We start from the raw sequence: 15046 nt of genomic DNA, 5'->3' as shown, positions 1-15046 counted from the left end.
ATTTTTGTAACAGAAAAGCACCTTTACAACGGTGACTTTGCTTGATATGTCTGTAATAAAAACGTTTTAACCCTTTCAGACCTGAATTATTTTTTTTCACCCGATCAATTTAGTAAAATTTATGCAACTAAAGTATAGTAAGGTATGTAAGAAAAAAATAATGAAAAAAATCCTAGTGTTATACTTTTCGAGAAAATGCATTTTCTTTTTATGTCTACAAATGTGGCCATCCGTCTCACGTGAAAAAAACTTATAGGATTAACAGTGTTATTGAAATAATAGAACTTACTTTTATGGAACTCTTTTTAATTAGTTTTTATAAAAAAAAACATTTTTTTATCTAAATAACAAAATTAAATGTCTTCTTTCATCATCATTATCATCATATCATCATCTTAGCCATAGGACGTCCACTGCTGAATACAGGATAGGAATGAAGTCCTATAGGACTCCCCCAATGGTTTCCATGTTGCTCGGTTGGTAGAGGCCTGCGTCCAGCGCTTTCCTGCTTCCTTTATGATATCGTCGGTCCACCTTGTGGGTGGACGTACCACGCTGCGTTGTTCCGGTACACAGCCTCCACTCCAGAACGTTGCTGCCCCTTCGGCCGTCAGTTCTGCGTACTATGTGCCCTGCCCATTGCACATTCAGCGTGCTAATCGGTCAGGCTAGTCAGCGACTTTAGTTCGTTTACGGATCTCCTCATTTCTGATTCGATCTCGTAAAGAAACACCGAGCATAGCCCTATCCATAGCACGCTGTGCCTCTTTGAGCTTCTGTATAAGGCCTATAGTGAGAGGCCACGTTTCCGAACCATAAGTCGTTAATGGTAACACACATTGGTTGTACCTACACTTGTCTTCAGGCACTGAGGTATTTTGGACGAAAAGATGTTGCGTAATTGCCCGAACGCTGCCCAGCCGAGTTGGATTCGACGATTGACCTCTTTCTAGAAATTGGACCTACCTAGCTGAATCGTTTGTCCGAGGTAGACAAACTGTCAATAATTTCGAGGAATAGATCAATGGCTTCTCCAAATTTCTCTTAGTCATCTGAAGATAGCAGAAAATCAGAAAGATTTCCGTCATCAAGTGTTCTCAAGGCCTCTGGTGAGAACATTTTGACAGTATATTATCTGGATAATATAAAAAAAATGATTTAAATAATTATTTAATACATAACATAAATATATTATATTATTTCTGACATAAATGTATTTTTGAACAATAAAAAAGTTGAAAAAAAAAAGAATTTACAATAAAACCGTTATCACTTGGAACAATTTCAAAATGCTCAGTTGCCTCCTGATGGGATCATTTGAGTACAAATCTAAAACTCGAGATTAGTAATACAAAGACAACACAAAATACACAAATTGTATGTTCCATGTGTCCCTTGTAATAATAAATACACGCTAGTATTTATTACAGAAGATATCTGTTACTATTTCATATTTTTTCGAAATAAAATAAAGAGCTCACCTGCACAGTTCAAATCACGCTCGGGCACTGGTTGAAACTTGTCAATTAGTGCTATTATACCATGAGAGATGGCGTTAAAAGTACTGAATTAGGTAGTTTATTATGTGAACAAATGAAGACAACCGTTTTAAGTTTCAAATGTACAGTGTTAAGTTCATAATTTTGATTTATATTTTATGTCTACAATTGTGGACGCCAGGTCTGAAAGGGTTAAGTATCTAAAATTATGGAATTTTTGAATAGGTGTGATTTATGTGAAAAATTGTGTTCTTTTGAATGATTAACCCTTCTTCTGTCACAGTCGGGTAAAAAGTTATGTTTTTTAAATACAACGGCAAGTACCAACTTCGAAAATGTTTAATGTGGCACTACCTAAATTGGATTTAAATAAGTGTTCCGACTATATTAACATTCCTTTGCGTAAAATAACGAAAAGGCTCTACACGCGCTTTAATTTCGTCCTCATCACTTACCTAACACCAAACAAAATTTGATTAAACCGGGCAGTTTACGTGGGTAGTAATCGCGCATCCACACATCAATTACAAATAATCTTCGTCCATCGAGGGCCGGCGACGCCATGCATCAATCAGGCTGTCGCGACGCGCGCGCAAACAAATAAAATTTAACTTGCCTGTCAGCTCGCATAAGCTGTTTATTGTGCTGCCTTTGCCACTTTTAGTGTTATTGTTGTTCGATGAAGTACAGTTGAAACATGTATACTAGTTTTCAGTCAGATGATATACAACACATAGTAATGGACATTATTAAATTTGTTTCAATATCTCTTTGAAATTACATATAAATACACGTGTTGAACTCACAACGTCTGAGCACGTTAGTTATTTAAGTAAATGGTGGTGGAGTTAGATAGAAGTTGCCGATTATAAAAAAATATTGTATAGAAAGACACGGGTCACACACGGGTCTTAACGCGACATTTATTAATTTGTTACATTATGTATCACGGCTTGACGTTTTGGCTGCTATGCTGCAGCTGTGGTCACAGGCAGACTGGCGGCTTCAACTGGGTAGTTGAAGCCCTCATATTGTCATTTGTTACACCACTAGTGATAAATAATGTAACTCACAAAATTAACGATTACTTCTAAACTACGAACAATCGTAGAACATACATAGGGGTGAAATCGATAGGTGCCTTCGGCTTGACACTTTACACGAAACACCCTGTATAAAAAATGTTATGTCGTTCATAGGGTTATTTACCTAATGAAAATTGAAACTTTAAACTTTCTCATAGGCGACAAATCATACATTAATTTGGGGGTCGTAGGTAGAAACTTCTGCAACAATGAAGGTAGTTACCGGTGATCATGATTAGAAGGATGTCTGCGACCGCGCCCGCGGCGTTTCGACCGTGCTAACTTCCAGATACAACTTATTAATTTTGGGGTTGCTGTAGAGTTCCGTTAACGAGACATAATATAGAATTTTAGAATATAAGGGGTTGCCTTTATGCATATCTGTTTAGACAAGAAATTATATGTATTAATAAAATACCTACTCATTCAAATATAGAAGTAAATGAAGTAATGATACCGCACGTGTCTACTAACCCGCGATTAGGCACCTATACCTAAATGCATGCGAAAAACACGATCCATCAAAGCACATAATGGAAAACAAACAAACCACAATCACATTTCACGCTTATTAACACGCTGCCTGTGATCGACAGACTTGATGTGTCCCGCGCACTGTTGCGGCCCGACTCTGCAATACGAATTCGAGATAAACGCATCTATTTATTCCCCTTACTCTTTTAAGAAAACTGGTATGTGTGAGAGAGACCATCGCAGAGGGTAGATAGAAACAGTGTTGCGAAGTAGGACCATTTCGTTTAAACGCCTGTTATCTGACGCGCCGCGGCCCGAGCCGTGCAATACGGGCAGGCAGAGAAGCGCTAATAAATGATTGTTAATTACCTACTTCACTTAACACCGTAGCGACTCGGATGTGTATAAAGGTAATTAAGTAAAAATAACAGGTCATGATAATGAGATCAATCAAAAGAAGCTAAAACTCCGGATAACTAACTTCTGTGACCGTTTTTGAACTCAATCAAATTAGCTAATGGCCATAAACTACTTTAAAGTCTCACGTAAAACACTCATTTTTTTTGTCTCTGTAGCTCTTAGGCTGGGTTGCACCATCTTACTTTGACTTTGACAAACGTCAAAAATTTGTCAAACTTCATACAAAAAACACCGTTTATCGTTAAAGTTACGGTCAAAGTTAGGTGGTGCAACTCAGCCTTAGAGCAGTCTAGTCTCAGTCAGTAAGTATCTTACTTAATAGATTTTTGTCGAATAGGGCTCAAAATCGGAGAATAACTAGTTTGCGCTGCTAAAATTAAAAATGCCCTCTCTAAAACACTCACAGCACTGGACAAACCCTGAATTTGATTGGATTTAAACCCACCTGACGTGGATGATGTCACACATAGCACTGCAATGACGACTTGAAAGCGCCGGTGATGCAAGTATGGCTTGATCGGGCATTAATTACCTGCGCGTCAACTACAAAGTGATTTGAAAGCGCGTTCAACACTAACTGAGGGTTAGTCGAAACCGGAGAGCTATTTGATGTCAAAGCATGAGCTGCGGTTTTAATAGCTAATAAAGGGTTATGCGAGCTTAATAAATATGAGTCGAAAACCGCAACTGAAATAAAAAATAGCGTTTTTTTGGTAATTTGGTAAATTATATGAAAATCACAGAATATCAATTTAAGTTCTCATCGAAGTTCATTTTGTTTTTACGAAGTCTGTTAATTGCTTGTATTTGAAAAAAAAAAACAATATTAAGAATCAATTTACAACATGTAAATAATTTTACACATACCATATTATATCAAACTTGAATCACACTCGAATTTATAGCTTTCTCACATAAAAACATTCCAGGTAAGGCACATTCAGTCATTTCCAAGAAACCTGTCCTGGAGATGGCGCCACAGTGTTTTGATTCGAATTCGACGTCTTCCTCCTTGAAGGGACTCCATGAAGAGTATCCAGCCTCTTCTAATGTCTGACCTGAAAGTAAATTATTGGTACGTCAAGACTATGATGTATTTTAGAAAAAAAAAAGAATAAAGATTAGCAAAAAAAGTTTTTAATTTAACTGTCATTGATTAACACTGGCCTGTAATAAATAGCCTCTTTAAAAAAATGCACAATATAATGTTATTAAATGGATTTTGCACATTACCATCAATGGTCCTGTATTGATAAGGAAATAATAGATCGCTGAAGCCTATCAGCAGTATGTTCGGATCAGGTGCATCGATATGGATGTGATCTCCCATGAACTTGGTGATAAGTGCAGCTTCTTCGGCCGAGTTAATTACAGCCAAATCTCCTTCCTCAGATTTGCATACTAGGTAAGCATCGTGCCAAGACAGTGGTTCCACGTGGAATTTGTAGCATTTCCCATTGTCATGGGGGGTGTAACCTGTGATTTAAATGTAAGAAATTTTATTACAAACGATTACGAAGAATCAATGGTCATAATTAAGAAACCAAGAAGCTAGAAACTACTTTATGAAGGCAAAAAAGTGTCATTTACCAACATCAAAATTATTGCACTCTTCGTTAACTTTGGTAGCTTCCCCCAATATTTTGCAAACGAAAGGGTGTATGTCATCACAAGGCTTGTCATCGAATAACCCTTCCCGCGTCATGATCACGCAATGCTCTGATCCATTCGCTCTATCTGGACGACCTTCGGCCCAAAGATACTGTAATATTGTTCCTTGGATTGGCTCTCCTATAAAACGTGTGAAAATTTTTAAAATGGTCCTATACCAAAATGCTCACTATCTCGAAATCCTTCGTCAGTTCAAGAAAAGTTTCTTAAGCTGGAAGAGATAAAAGGATCTAAAGTCATTTTGGTATTGGAAATAGAGACTAATCTTGGAATGTCAGAACCAATTTTAAACTTGTAAGATAAAAATGCACCTTTAAGATTAACAAAATTCCCGTTCGAGAACTGGTCATGCAATCCGATAAATATACCGATGTAGTGGGCTTTCATGTTACTGATGAGCAATTTGAGATTTTCCATTTCTTCTAAACTATCTGGCACGAGCAGCGAAGTGCCTTCGGCTTCACAGATCTGCCGCGCCTGGAACCAATTCCTGGACAGATCGTGAAGGCGATAAAATGTCTTGAAATGCTGAGCCCACATGTAGTCCGGACGATATTTCTGTGCTACGAAAATGATAACGACTATCTTCAAAGAAAATTAAATAAGTGTTTAATGTAATGCATGAATCTTGTACTTTCTTAGTTCTTAACCTAATTATTTAAAGCGATATGGTAACTGAAAAATCGTCTCTACTATTTACCTTTTGAGCACATTAATGTCAATAAAATTACCACTAAAATCACCATTATGCAAATGCAGAACAATTTTACAATCAAATATAAAAGGCCACAATTTACGATTGCCATCAGTGTGAACGCTTCATTCTGTACTGCGCAATCAATCAATCGGTAATTACTGATACAATTTCCTACGGAATTTCTTGACACAAAAGCGACTAAGTAATTGCTACCAAGAACATCGGTTTCAATGAAGTTCGGATTCAGATTCAATCACAAACACTTCGGTGAGCGAGTCCCAAATTCAATTGGCTGGTATCCGGTTCAAGCCGATCGTTTGCTCAGATACCACGGTATCGGTTATTTTTACGTTGGGCCGATCGCCTCGACGGTCGCTCGACTCACTTGGTCCTTCGTACGCTTATTTGAATCTCCTTCGAAGTGACTTCCTTTTCTGTGAGTGTCAGGTAATTATCTGTGTGGCATTCCAATTTTCCGATCGAACGGTTAATTCAGTTTAAATCTCTTCGTGTAATACGTACTTGGCTATAGCACTGCCTAATCCTAGCCCCTTCAACCAGTTCTCGAGGCGGGTGGGCGCGGAAAATATGGAGTGGGATTCTTTAAACACGCTTTCATGCCATTTAACTTTTAGATGCATTTGCGGTTTATGAGCTAAGCAGTTAATTAAAAACCTCGTGTTGTGCACTTTTAGTTTATTTGAGAAAGTATGCGGTGAAAATGTGTGCGTTGAAATTTTATATTCTGTGATGATGAAAATGAGCATTATAAAAAGTTTGGAATAATATAAGATCAGTTGTCAATATTGATGAAAACGTTTTTGCTGATGCGGAGCTGGGCGGAGTTAAGTGGCGATAAAATGAACACATGAGAAGAGAACAGATCTTTAGTAAAAATTAAATTATTTTAAAAATATCGCTTCAAGCGTGTGATAAAAATCCCGGAAGATGTAAGTACTTAGGCCTTTTTCTAAGAATGAAAATGCTGACACATACCTGTTCCGCTTTTTTATTAAAGAAGCGTGCATTTTTTCTTTAATAAAAACCTCAAGCGCTTTTTTATTAAAGAAAAAATGCACGAGAGAATCTGTCATCGGAAGTGCCGAGTGTGTGAACCGGACTCAAGAAATTAGTAGACCCTTAGATCAATATAAATTGTAGACAATAAAGTTCCCAACTGTTAACCAACAACTCAATTTAATCGAAATTCTTAAACCCAACCATCATTACGGAATAGCTCCGAAATCCCAATTCCATCTCCATTGAATCGGATCGTGGTTTCAGTAAATAAAGTTCGGTGCCAACTCATCAGCCGCATGGGCCTGGATCTGATAAAAGTTGTCTGGAACTTTCTTTTGCGATATCGCCACCTTCGTCATGTAAATTGGACAAGTTGCGGCCGCCGATGTTTGTTTCATTGGCAAATATAGATTAGCTCTTAATCTGACCACTTTTGGTACAAAATTGTTTCCAGACGAGCGGAGGCGGGTTGCGGAGGCCGGGTCGGGTCAAGCCTTAATACAAACTCCGAGTAGCTTGTATATTGATACTTGCGGTTAACGTAATTAATTGGATGTTTGTTCTGCAACCTACGAATGTGATTGAGGTTAATTTATTAATAATTTTCACTTGTTCTCATTTAAAATTTTGGAAACTTTCCGAGAATAAAGGCCTTGCACGTTCCGTTCCGATGTATTAATTTGTTATGCGTAATTGGTGTGGGTTGGGGATTTTTTATAAGCGTTACTGTTTACTTATAAGACACGATTTAGGTAGAGTTTACAATGGTTATCACAGGTCCAAATCAACATCTAGGTAATATCCTGAAGATGAAATATCAATCAATGAAACAAACAACATTTATCTACCTTTACCTTTTGAAAAACATTGTTATTATAAGTATTTGCAATCAAAAGTTTTTGACTTCCGGTTACAAATTAAGCAAGCTTCACAAAAGCTTTTAAAATATCTAATCGAGAGAGAATAGACAGCCGATTAAATTCAACTTCATTTCCGTTCGAAGTGAAAAGTTTGAAATTCCCATGTCCAAACGGCGCATTGTCTTTAAAGGATTCAAAGTTTTTTATTGAGTCGACGTCGATCTAAAAAGTAAACGGATACTTTTATCCTCGAACCGGGTTAACCCGTAAACCATCTCAGTTTAAGGAGGCATTAAATCGCAACTCAAACAAGAATCGTTACAGTGAAGTTAACTCACATATTGCTTTGTGTCACGAACGTTGAAGCGAGCGTGCACACTTTAGATTTTGTGATGCACGATTAGTCGTAGTGGTTAAAGTGCTAGATTAAAATAATGTAAAAGTATATTTAGAAGAAAATTATGTAAAATAACAGGAAAAATCCTTAATTAAAATTACCTAAATTAAGGAGCGGTTCATCTTTACGAATAAATGTCGTTAAACGGAATCACTTCTTAGCGATTAGTCCGCCTGAATTAAATAAAATTCAGTATAAATTACACAGTTCTAACTTTTTGCGGTTATTGTAATTAAAAATTAAATGAAAGAAAAGTTTTTCTTTAGTATACCTACTTACATTTTGACACCTTAGCTTAGGCGCAGACCACCGACTTTTGTCGGCCGATAGTTTAGTCGGGCAGTTGATCAGTATGGGCATGTATAGAAGTGCGCACATTACACTGATTTGATTTTCATACAAATTAAAATCGTGTCCAACTATCGGTCGGTTAAAAATCGATGGTCTGCGCCTAGGCTAAACTTTTAGTTTACACCTATTATTTTTTCAGAAATTCTGACATCGAATCCGCCAGTGTGCGGCCAAGCTAAAACGAACAGAGTCGACCAAGAGATGCGGGGTTGGAGAGAGACGCCAAATGGGAGCGGGCGAGGAGGGCGCAAAAGGAGAAAAACTACAACGCTAAAAGTGAATGCGGTCGAAAGCCCCGCTTATTTCTGCGCTAAGTGCATGGATTTTTTTCAAGTGATGCTATGAGTGTGTTGTCGTGAGCTATGGATACTGCACCACAAAGGGATGGTGGGCTTGCTCCCTTATGTCTGCACTTTTACGCGTTTAGTACATAGAGAATTTAATTAAAAGACAGGTACTTATGACTATTGTAAGTGAATGTGGTGTAAAAGCTGTAATTGTAATAGAGAAGTAACGTGAATAAATAAGTGATGGTCTATTTACATTGTTAAATGTGTGCCAACTGCAATAATGCTTGTATTTACCTATTAATTACTACCTTAACATAAAGGTAATAGGTAAATTCATGGATTTACTGCTAATGCTGATTGATATTTTTAAAATAGTACCTACTCAGGGAACCAGATTAACTACTAAAAATAAACTATAACATAACTGAGATCTATTATAAAGAAGCTCCCATTTGTTATCCTAATAATACTTAAGCGTGAGATAGAAATTATAATAATATTATGTTTAGATATTTAGTTATCAGACATCTTATTTTGTACTGAGTTTATATTCAGAACTAGCGGCCGCCCACGTGAACCCCGTTTTACCCCATTAGGGTGGAGTTTCGTAAAATCCGTTCTTAGTGGATGTCTACACCCTTTAAGGAACCTAAATACCTGCCAAATTTCAAGAACTCTTATCTGGAACTAAATAATATGATGACTAATCTGGAACCTCACACGTACCACAATAATGTATAAATTCAAGAACCTATTCATATTTTTCGTAATTAATTGACACGATAGAAGCAAGACAAAATAACTTTTCATACGTTTCATAGCAGATATTATTTATTAGAACCTTTTAATAAATATTGCATGCGCATTTTGCGAACGCTTCAGATAATTAGTTAAATGCATCGCCAGTGACGCTGGATAATTAAGCTTTTAAAGTTATGGAAAACTAATTGATAACGCATTAAGGTACGCGGTTTGTGGTACGCTGTACTAAGTGCCCGCCAAATTACGCACTATGATAGTTAGCCATTTTAGTAAATAAATATACCTAATTACCTACATTATGTACTTCAGGTTATTGCGTTGCTGACACAATGAGCTAATATTTCTTTAAAATGTCTAAATACGCTTCATAAGTGTTAAAGGTTAGTTGATTAGGTATCCAATTCTTTAATCAAGATAAGAAGTCAGACAACAAACAATTAGGTAATGATAATAATAATAAGCTACAAAGTGGATTTAGAACTAAGACACCGGTAAGGAAAAAAAATTCCAAAATAATTTTCAATTCGTATAATATTCTACTAGTAATTAGAATAAATAATCCCTGAATAATAATTACAATTTCTATTCACAATAGAGAACACAGCGTATTTTCGATAATAGCACCACCATTTTTAGTCTAGACCGAGATAATGGCGTTTCACAAAACATTTCTCGTCAAAATGTTTCAGCAAATAAAAATCCGCGATTGTTTCGTATTGGGCCACTTTATCGCTCGTAACAATACAATTGAAGGTAAATAAATGTAACGTGTTTTTGACATTCATAAGGCGAACGCGTAGGGTACGCACCTGGGCCCAACACAATGGGCCCGCACAATACGCGCGCGAACTAAACTGAAAAACTTTATTTAAGAACACAATAAACCACTTTTTAGTAGAAAGGTCTGAATTGTGTTATGCATGGATCGTGTAGAGAAAAACATCGAGCATTTTTTTATCGCAGCTTCATGCGGCTCAATAGGCAGTGTATAGGCGGCACCAGACAATCTTCGCATAAATAGCTACTGTAAAGGTAAATCGGGTTTCGTTAAAGGTAGAGATTATATTTTTGAGCGACTTTTACGTATAAAGAATATCATAATAAGTTATCTTACATCTCTAAATTTTTTTTTTAAAACCTGTGAAGTTTGAGTTGGACTCGCGTATTTAGGCACACTTTCCTCCCAGACTTTCCTTCCACTCTTTCTTGAACTGTCTCCATTGGCCATTGTTCTATTATATCTGATTTCAAAACAAAAAGATAGACACCCAATGATTAAATCATAAGTTGTTCGCAAACGAGCATTCTTATCTGCTAACCATTTATGGCGAGGAAGTAAAAATATTCGTTCGTCTAATGTGCACTAGTTTCACGAGCATGTAAATGCCGGCTCATTTAGGAAGTAAATAGACTGCAGCGGGTTTGTTTTGTCGCTAATCACTGTGTGTAGTGGCACTAACTCGTGGTGGAACTAGTGGCAACTTCAAGCTTACGTGTTCTGATGAGAATTTGAAAATGTCTAAGCTAATTAGCTGGGGTAATGATGATACGGAGTCTCAAGAATTAGAGGTACATTCCTCAGTATGCATCCTAAGAGGACTGCTGATCAAGAGGTTGTAGACTTAAACTTTCTCGGAGGTCTCGAATAAGATACTCACGTGAGGCAAGTAATAACCACTGTGCCATAAATTATTCCTAATTACTTTAGAAAATTGTAGTTAAATAATTAGAGTTATTTGATATAAACGGTAAAAATGAGTAAGCGTACAAGTGAAGAGTGTCTCATACGTCAGACTTATAAGGCCTTTACAGCCTCAAGCTTCAAAAACAGGCTCAAAACAAAAGCACTAGACTACAAGCGCTACAAGAGTAATAAGTACCAATGCTCAAATGTCGCAAACACCTAAGTGTGGAGACAAATCCGATTACGTGCGCGTATCGCAGACAAAGGGTCGTGACGTCTTACAGCCGAGTTCGTCCACTTCATTAAGACATGAATTATGAATAGAGATGGCATTAGCATCCATCTGGAGTACGGCAACTATGGAACACCATTGTTATGCAGATTGCGACCGGACGTCCGACGCCGCGAGTATTCCCAAGTGTGGCGTGCTTGTAAACAAATGGGTACTTACACGCCGATGACGTAGAGGGGATAAGTCGAGATTCTGGTAATAATAGTTTGTTGTGAATTGTCGATTGCCAAGTAAAGTAACTCTACGTTTCTTCGTCATTATATGCCATCGGGTGACGTCGAATGTAAAAGCGGATTAAATTATAAGTTGTATATTATTACGTATAAGTACTTACAGTTTCATGTTTCGCCCGCGTTGCTACAGCCGTAGTCATAATCACAGATCACTAAAGTTGAGTTGCACCACCTAACTTTGACCGTAACTTTAACGATAACCGGTAATTTTTTATGGAGTTTGACAGATTTTTGACGTTTGTTAAAGTTAAAGTAAGATGGTTCAACCCAGCCTAATAGTAGCATGCTAGTCGACCAGTTTGTTGCTGTTGGCTCGCAGCGTCGTGTCTTCGATCGGACGGGCTTGAAGATCTTCGGCTACCCTCAAATTGTAACTTATTGTATTATTAGTGCTGTTACGACGACCCACGCAAAACTCTCAGTATCAGAGTAAGTCTTTGAGTAATAAGTACAAATACGTGGTTCTTAAAATCGTATATTTATTTACTACAAAAAAAAATATGAATTGACTCTTATAATAAGCTTATGGAAGCTTTCTATGTTTTTAAAAGAAAAATTGGAAACATCTTTACCTATCTACATTAATTTGTAAGTTACAAAGGTAGTCTTTCTCCGAATTAATCTTTTAGGAGCAGAATATCTTAAACTCCTAAAAAACTTTCCTTATGAAATCCTAATCTACTTGGTATTCGAGTTAAAGCTGTTGAAAGATTACCTGAAATTGATCTTGAATATCTAAAAATAGTCGTTGAATAGATTTATCATTGAGAATAAAAAATAATCAAGTGTAATATTAAAAATATAGAGTACCAACGATGGTTTATTATAAAACTGAAAACAGTGGCCACTCATTTATTTATTTGGCTCTGTGATAGAGATAATTAATTTTTTTACTATTAAAGTTTCTTAAATGCAAGGCTAGAGTGAATAAGCACTTACAGAGCAGCAGAGAGCATCTTAGACAGTATCTCACTTAACATTGATTGCGCTCTGCTAAAAAAAATTGCCACGTATAATTTTATACCAAATTTTCTTTTTCATACTTAGGCTTGAAAATGTAATAAATTAAATAGTTTGCTTTTAGATTTATGCCTACTTATTATTATTACTAATAAATGAATCAACCACCCGGTCTGTAAATAGCGAAGATATTAATCAACAAACTTAATTGATGTGCATAATGTAAATTAACTCGCATCTTCATATATCGCTCATAGATAGTGCATGTAGTTAAGATGCAAACCGTGATATCGTAAGTGTATCCCACAGGACTTGAGGGCACATCCACATGCCTATTGGGTTAGTACTCCACTCCGGTGTAATCCTTACAAAGATGTCAGTCTCTTTGATAGGACCAACCCTTGTTTGAATACCCGGTTTGGTACCAAAACTTTGAGATTAAAGTATCTTTAACCAAAATTGATCAATGTAATTGGTTTTATAATACTTTGTAAAATATTTCGGGTTAATTCTTCAAGAGTAATTATGTTCTTATTACATCTTGTAGTGAGAAAATTACGGATAACTCTTATACAGAAAAGGTTACGTCTACTACAGCATAATTTTAATGAAACAATCTACTTGAACTTGTTTTGTTTATTTAATTTTTTGACAATTATAACAGCCTCATTATAATTTTATCAGATCAGGTATTTTCAAATGAGTAAACTTGTAACCTACCTACTTTGTTATTATTTTTTCACTAAGTAGTTGTCATTTTCATCATTATTATACGTTTCATTTTAACTCAGAAACATCATGAAACTCTACTTACATCAAGATACCAAAATAAACATACCAAAAATGATACCGGATCTCAAACCCTAGTAGTGCATCAAAGCGACGACTGTGCTTGTCCCGACTAAAACAATACTCAAGAACGTTTTTGACAAGAAATTGTGGAGAACTAAGCAGCTGCAATGCTTGTTTGAAGCCGAGCTAAATTGCGCTTGAAATGTAAGCCAGGAAAATATTTTGCTTTGCATAGCTTTGTAGATTCACTATGTGTAATCGAGGAACGTTTGAATGAAATGAACTAGAATTATACTGTTATATTTTTGGAAGTATTTTTAGGTTTTAAGTGGGTTCAGCATTTTTTATATTAAAGGACTAATTGAATCTGCCTATTCCATCATACTTACTTATTCCTTTTTGCTACAAATAAAGTCTACTTTCAATGTGAGCGACTCCTTTTAATGTAGTAGGTACCTAAAGACTTAGTTTTAATGTTAGAATAGCGTGTTTAGTAAAACAATGAAAATAGAAAGCGAAAAGACTACTAAAAAGATGACTACTAAATTAGGTACCTACTTACATTATTCTAATCCGATTATTATCATTGAGAAAATTTAGTTTACAAGTCTCTGTTAAAAATGGATGAGTAAAGGTTATGCATAGATAAGTAGTTGTTTCCTTTTGCCTGGAACTCTATATTTTCACTAAGTAATATTAGTCTGTAATTTGAAAGATAGATTTACAGGAAATTCACAAAGGCTTTTAATGCTGACTGTATTATGTTTGCAGTTAATAACTTTGAAATTCCTACTAGACATTTTGTTTTAATCGTGAAATATAATCGTCCTCAACTACCACTTAGGTAATTAACCCAAAAGCGTCTCAGTCGAAATCTGGACTATCTAGTCGATCCATTTACACCCGAAACTCTAAGCTGAGTCTGACTCAATGAAAATAATAAGGCCCGGGGTAATTTTGCTAATGCAAGTGGTTACACCCTATCTAGATCGCACTTACTCGGCTCGTCCGAAGGTAGTAGAGCTACCATTATTAAGAGGGTCGACACACGGTATATTGTCAGACCCTTGGCAAAATTGACTATTTTGACTAAGTGTTAAATTAAGGTACAAGATCTTATGGACAGGAATCTTCTCGTAAGTTGGTTATGTTTTGGACTAAAGCGATGCTGATGATGTTGGAACAAAGGTCAGGTGCTTCAGTTTAATGTACTTTAATGTTAATGTACGCTATAAGTTGTGTAACGACGAACGAGTGGGTATAAACTTAATACTTACGTTGTGTACCTATACATTAGCTTGGCATAATAGTGCCTCAAGAGAAAAATACCTTTGTCTGGCAATTCCATTTAGCGTTTACTAGCTACTAGATCTTAAGGAATAATGTTAAATGGCGTATAAGTGAAGTGTTGACTGCATAGAAGATTGCGAAATAATTTTGAACTTTATACCTTTAACTTTAGAGTAAACATTTACTGTGGATTATTGTAGAAGCTAAAATGTAGCAAACAAAAATGTTGTAAGTGCTCAAATGTAGTAAATAAAAAACAGTTTGGACGT

General features: G+C 36.2%; 1 protein-coding gene across 1 annotated transcript; it reads right to left on the bottom strand.

Moving 5' to 3' along the window:
* Window positions 1–4354: 4354 nt before the first annotated feature.
* LOC135071061 (secretory phospholipase A2 receptor-like) lies at window positions 4355–6487 on the bottom strand. The gene is made up of 5 exons (XM_063965164.1): window positions 6369–6487; window positions 5461–5639; window positions 5069–5269; window positions 4712–4954; window positions 4355–4536 (listed from the first exon to the last, which is right to left on the bottom strand). Exons 1-5 carry the CDS (start codon window positions 6485–6487, stop codon window positions 4355–4357), a joined length of 924 nt encoding a protein of 307 aa, XP_063821234.1.
* Window positions 6488–15046: the final 8559 nt, after the last annotated feature.

This window comes from Ostrinia nubilalis, chromosome 1, assembly GCF_963855985.1.
Source record: "Ostrinia nubilalis chromosome 1, ilOstNubi1.1, whole genome shotgun sequence".
NCBI lineage: Eukaryota > Metazoa > Arthropoda > Insecta > Lepidoptera > Crambidae > Ostrinia > Ostrinia nubilalis.
This window is presented reverse-complemented; position numbering and strand designations above follow the sequence as displayed.

Excerpts from the sequence above, each read along its gene's own strand:
- LOC135071061 (XM_063965164.1), bottom strand. The coding sequence starts at position 6,487 with ATGCATCTAAAAGTTAAATGGCATGAAAGCGTGTTTAAAGAATCCCAC. Across the intron at positions 5,640-6,368 it reads TTAGGCAGTGCTATAGCCAA|GAATTGGTTCCAGGCGCGGC; the intron begins GTACGTATTACA and ends CGATCTGTCCAG. Across the intron at positions 4,955-5,068 it reads GTGCAATAATTTTGATGTTG|GTTACACCCCCCATGACAAT; the intron begins GTAAATGACACT and ends TTTAAATCACAG.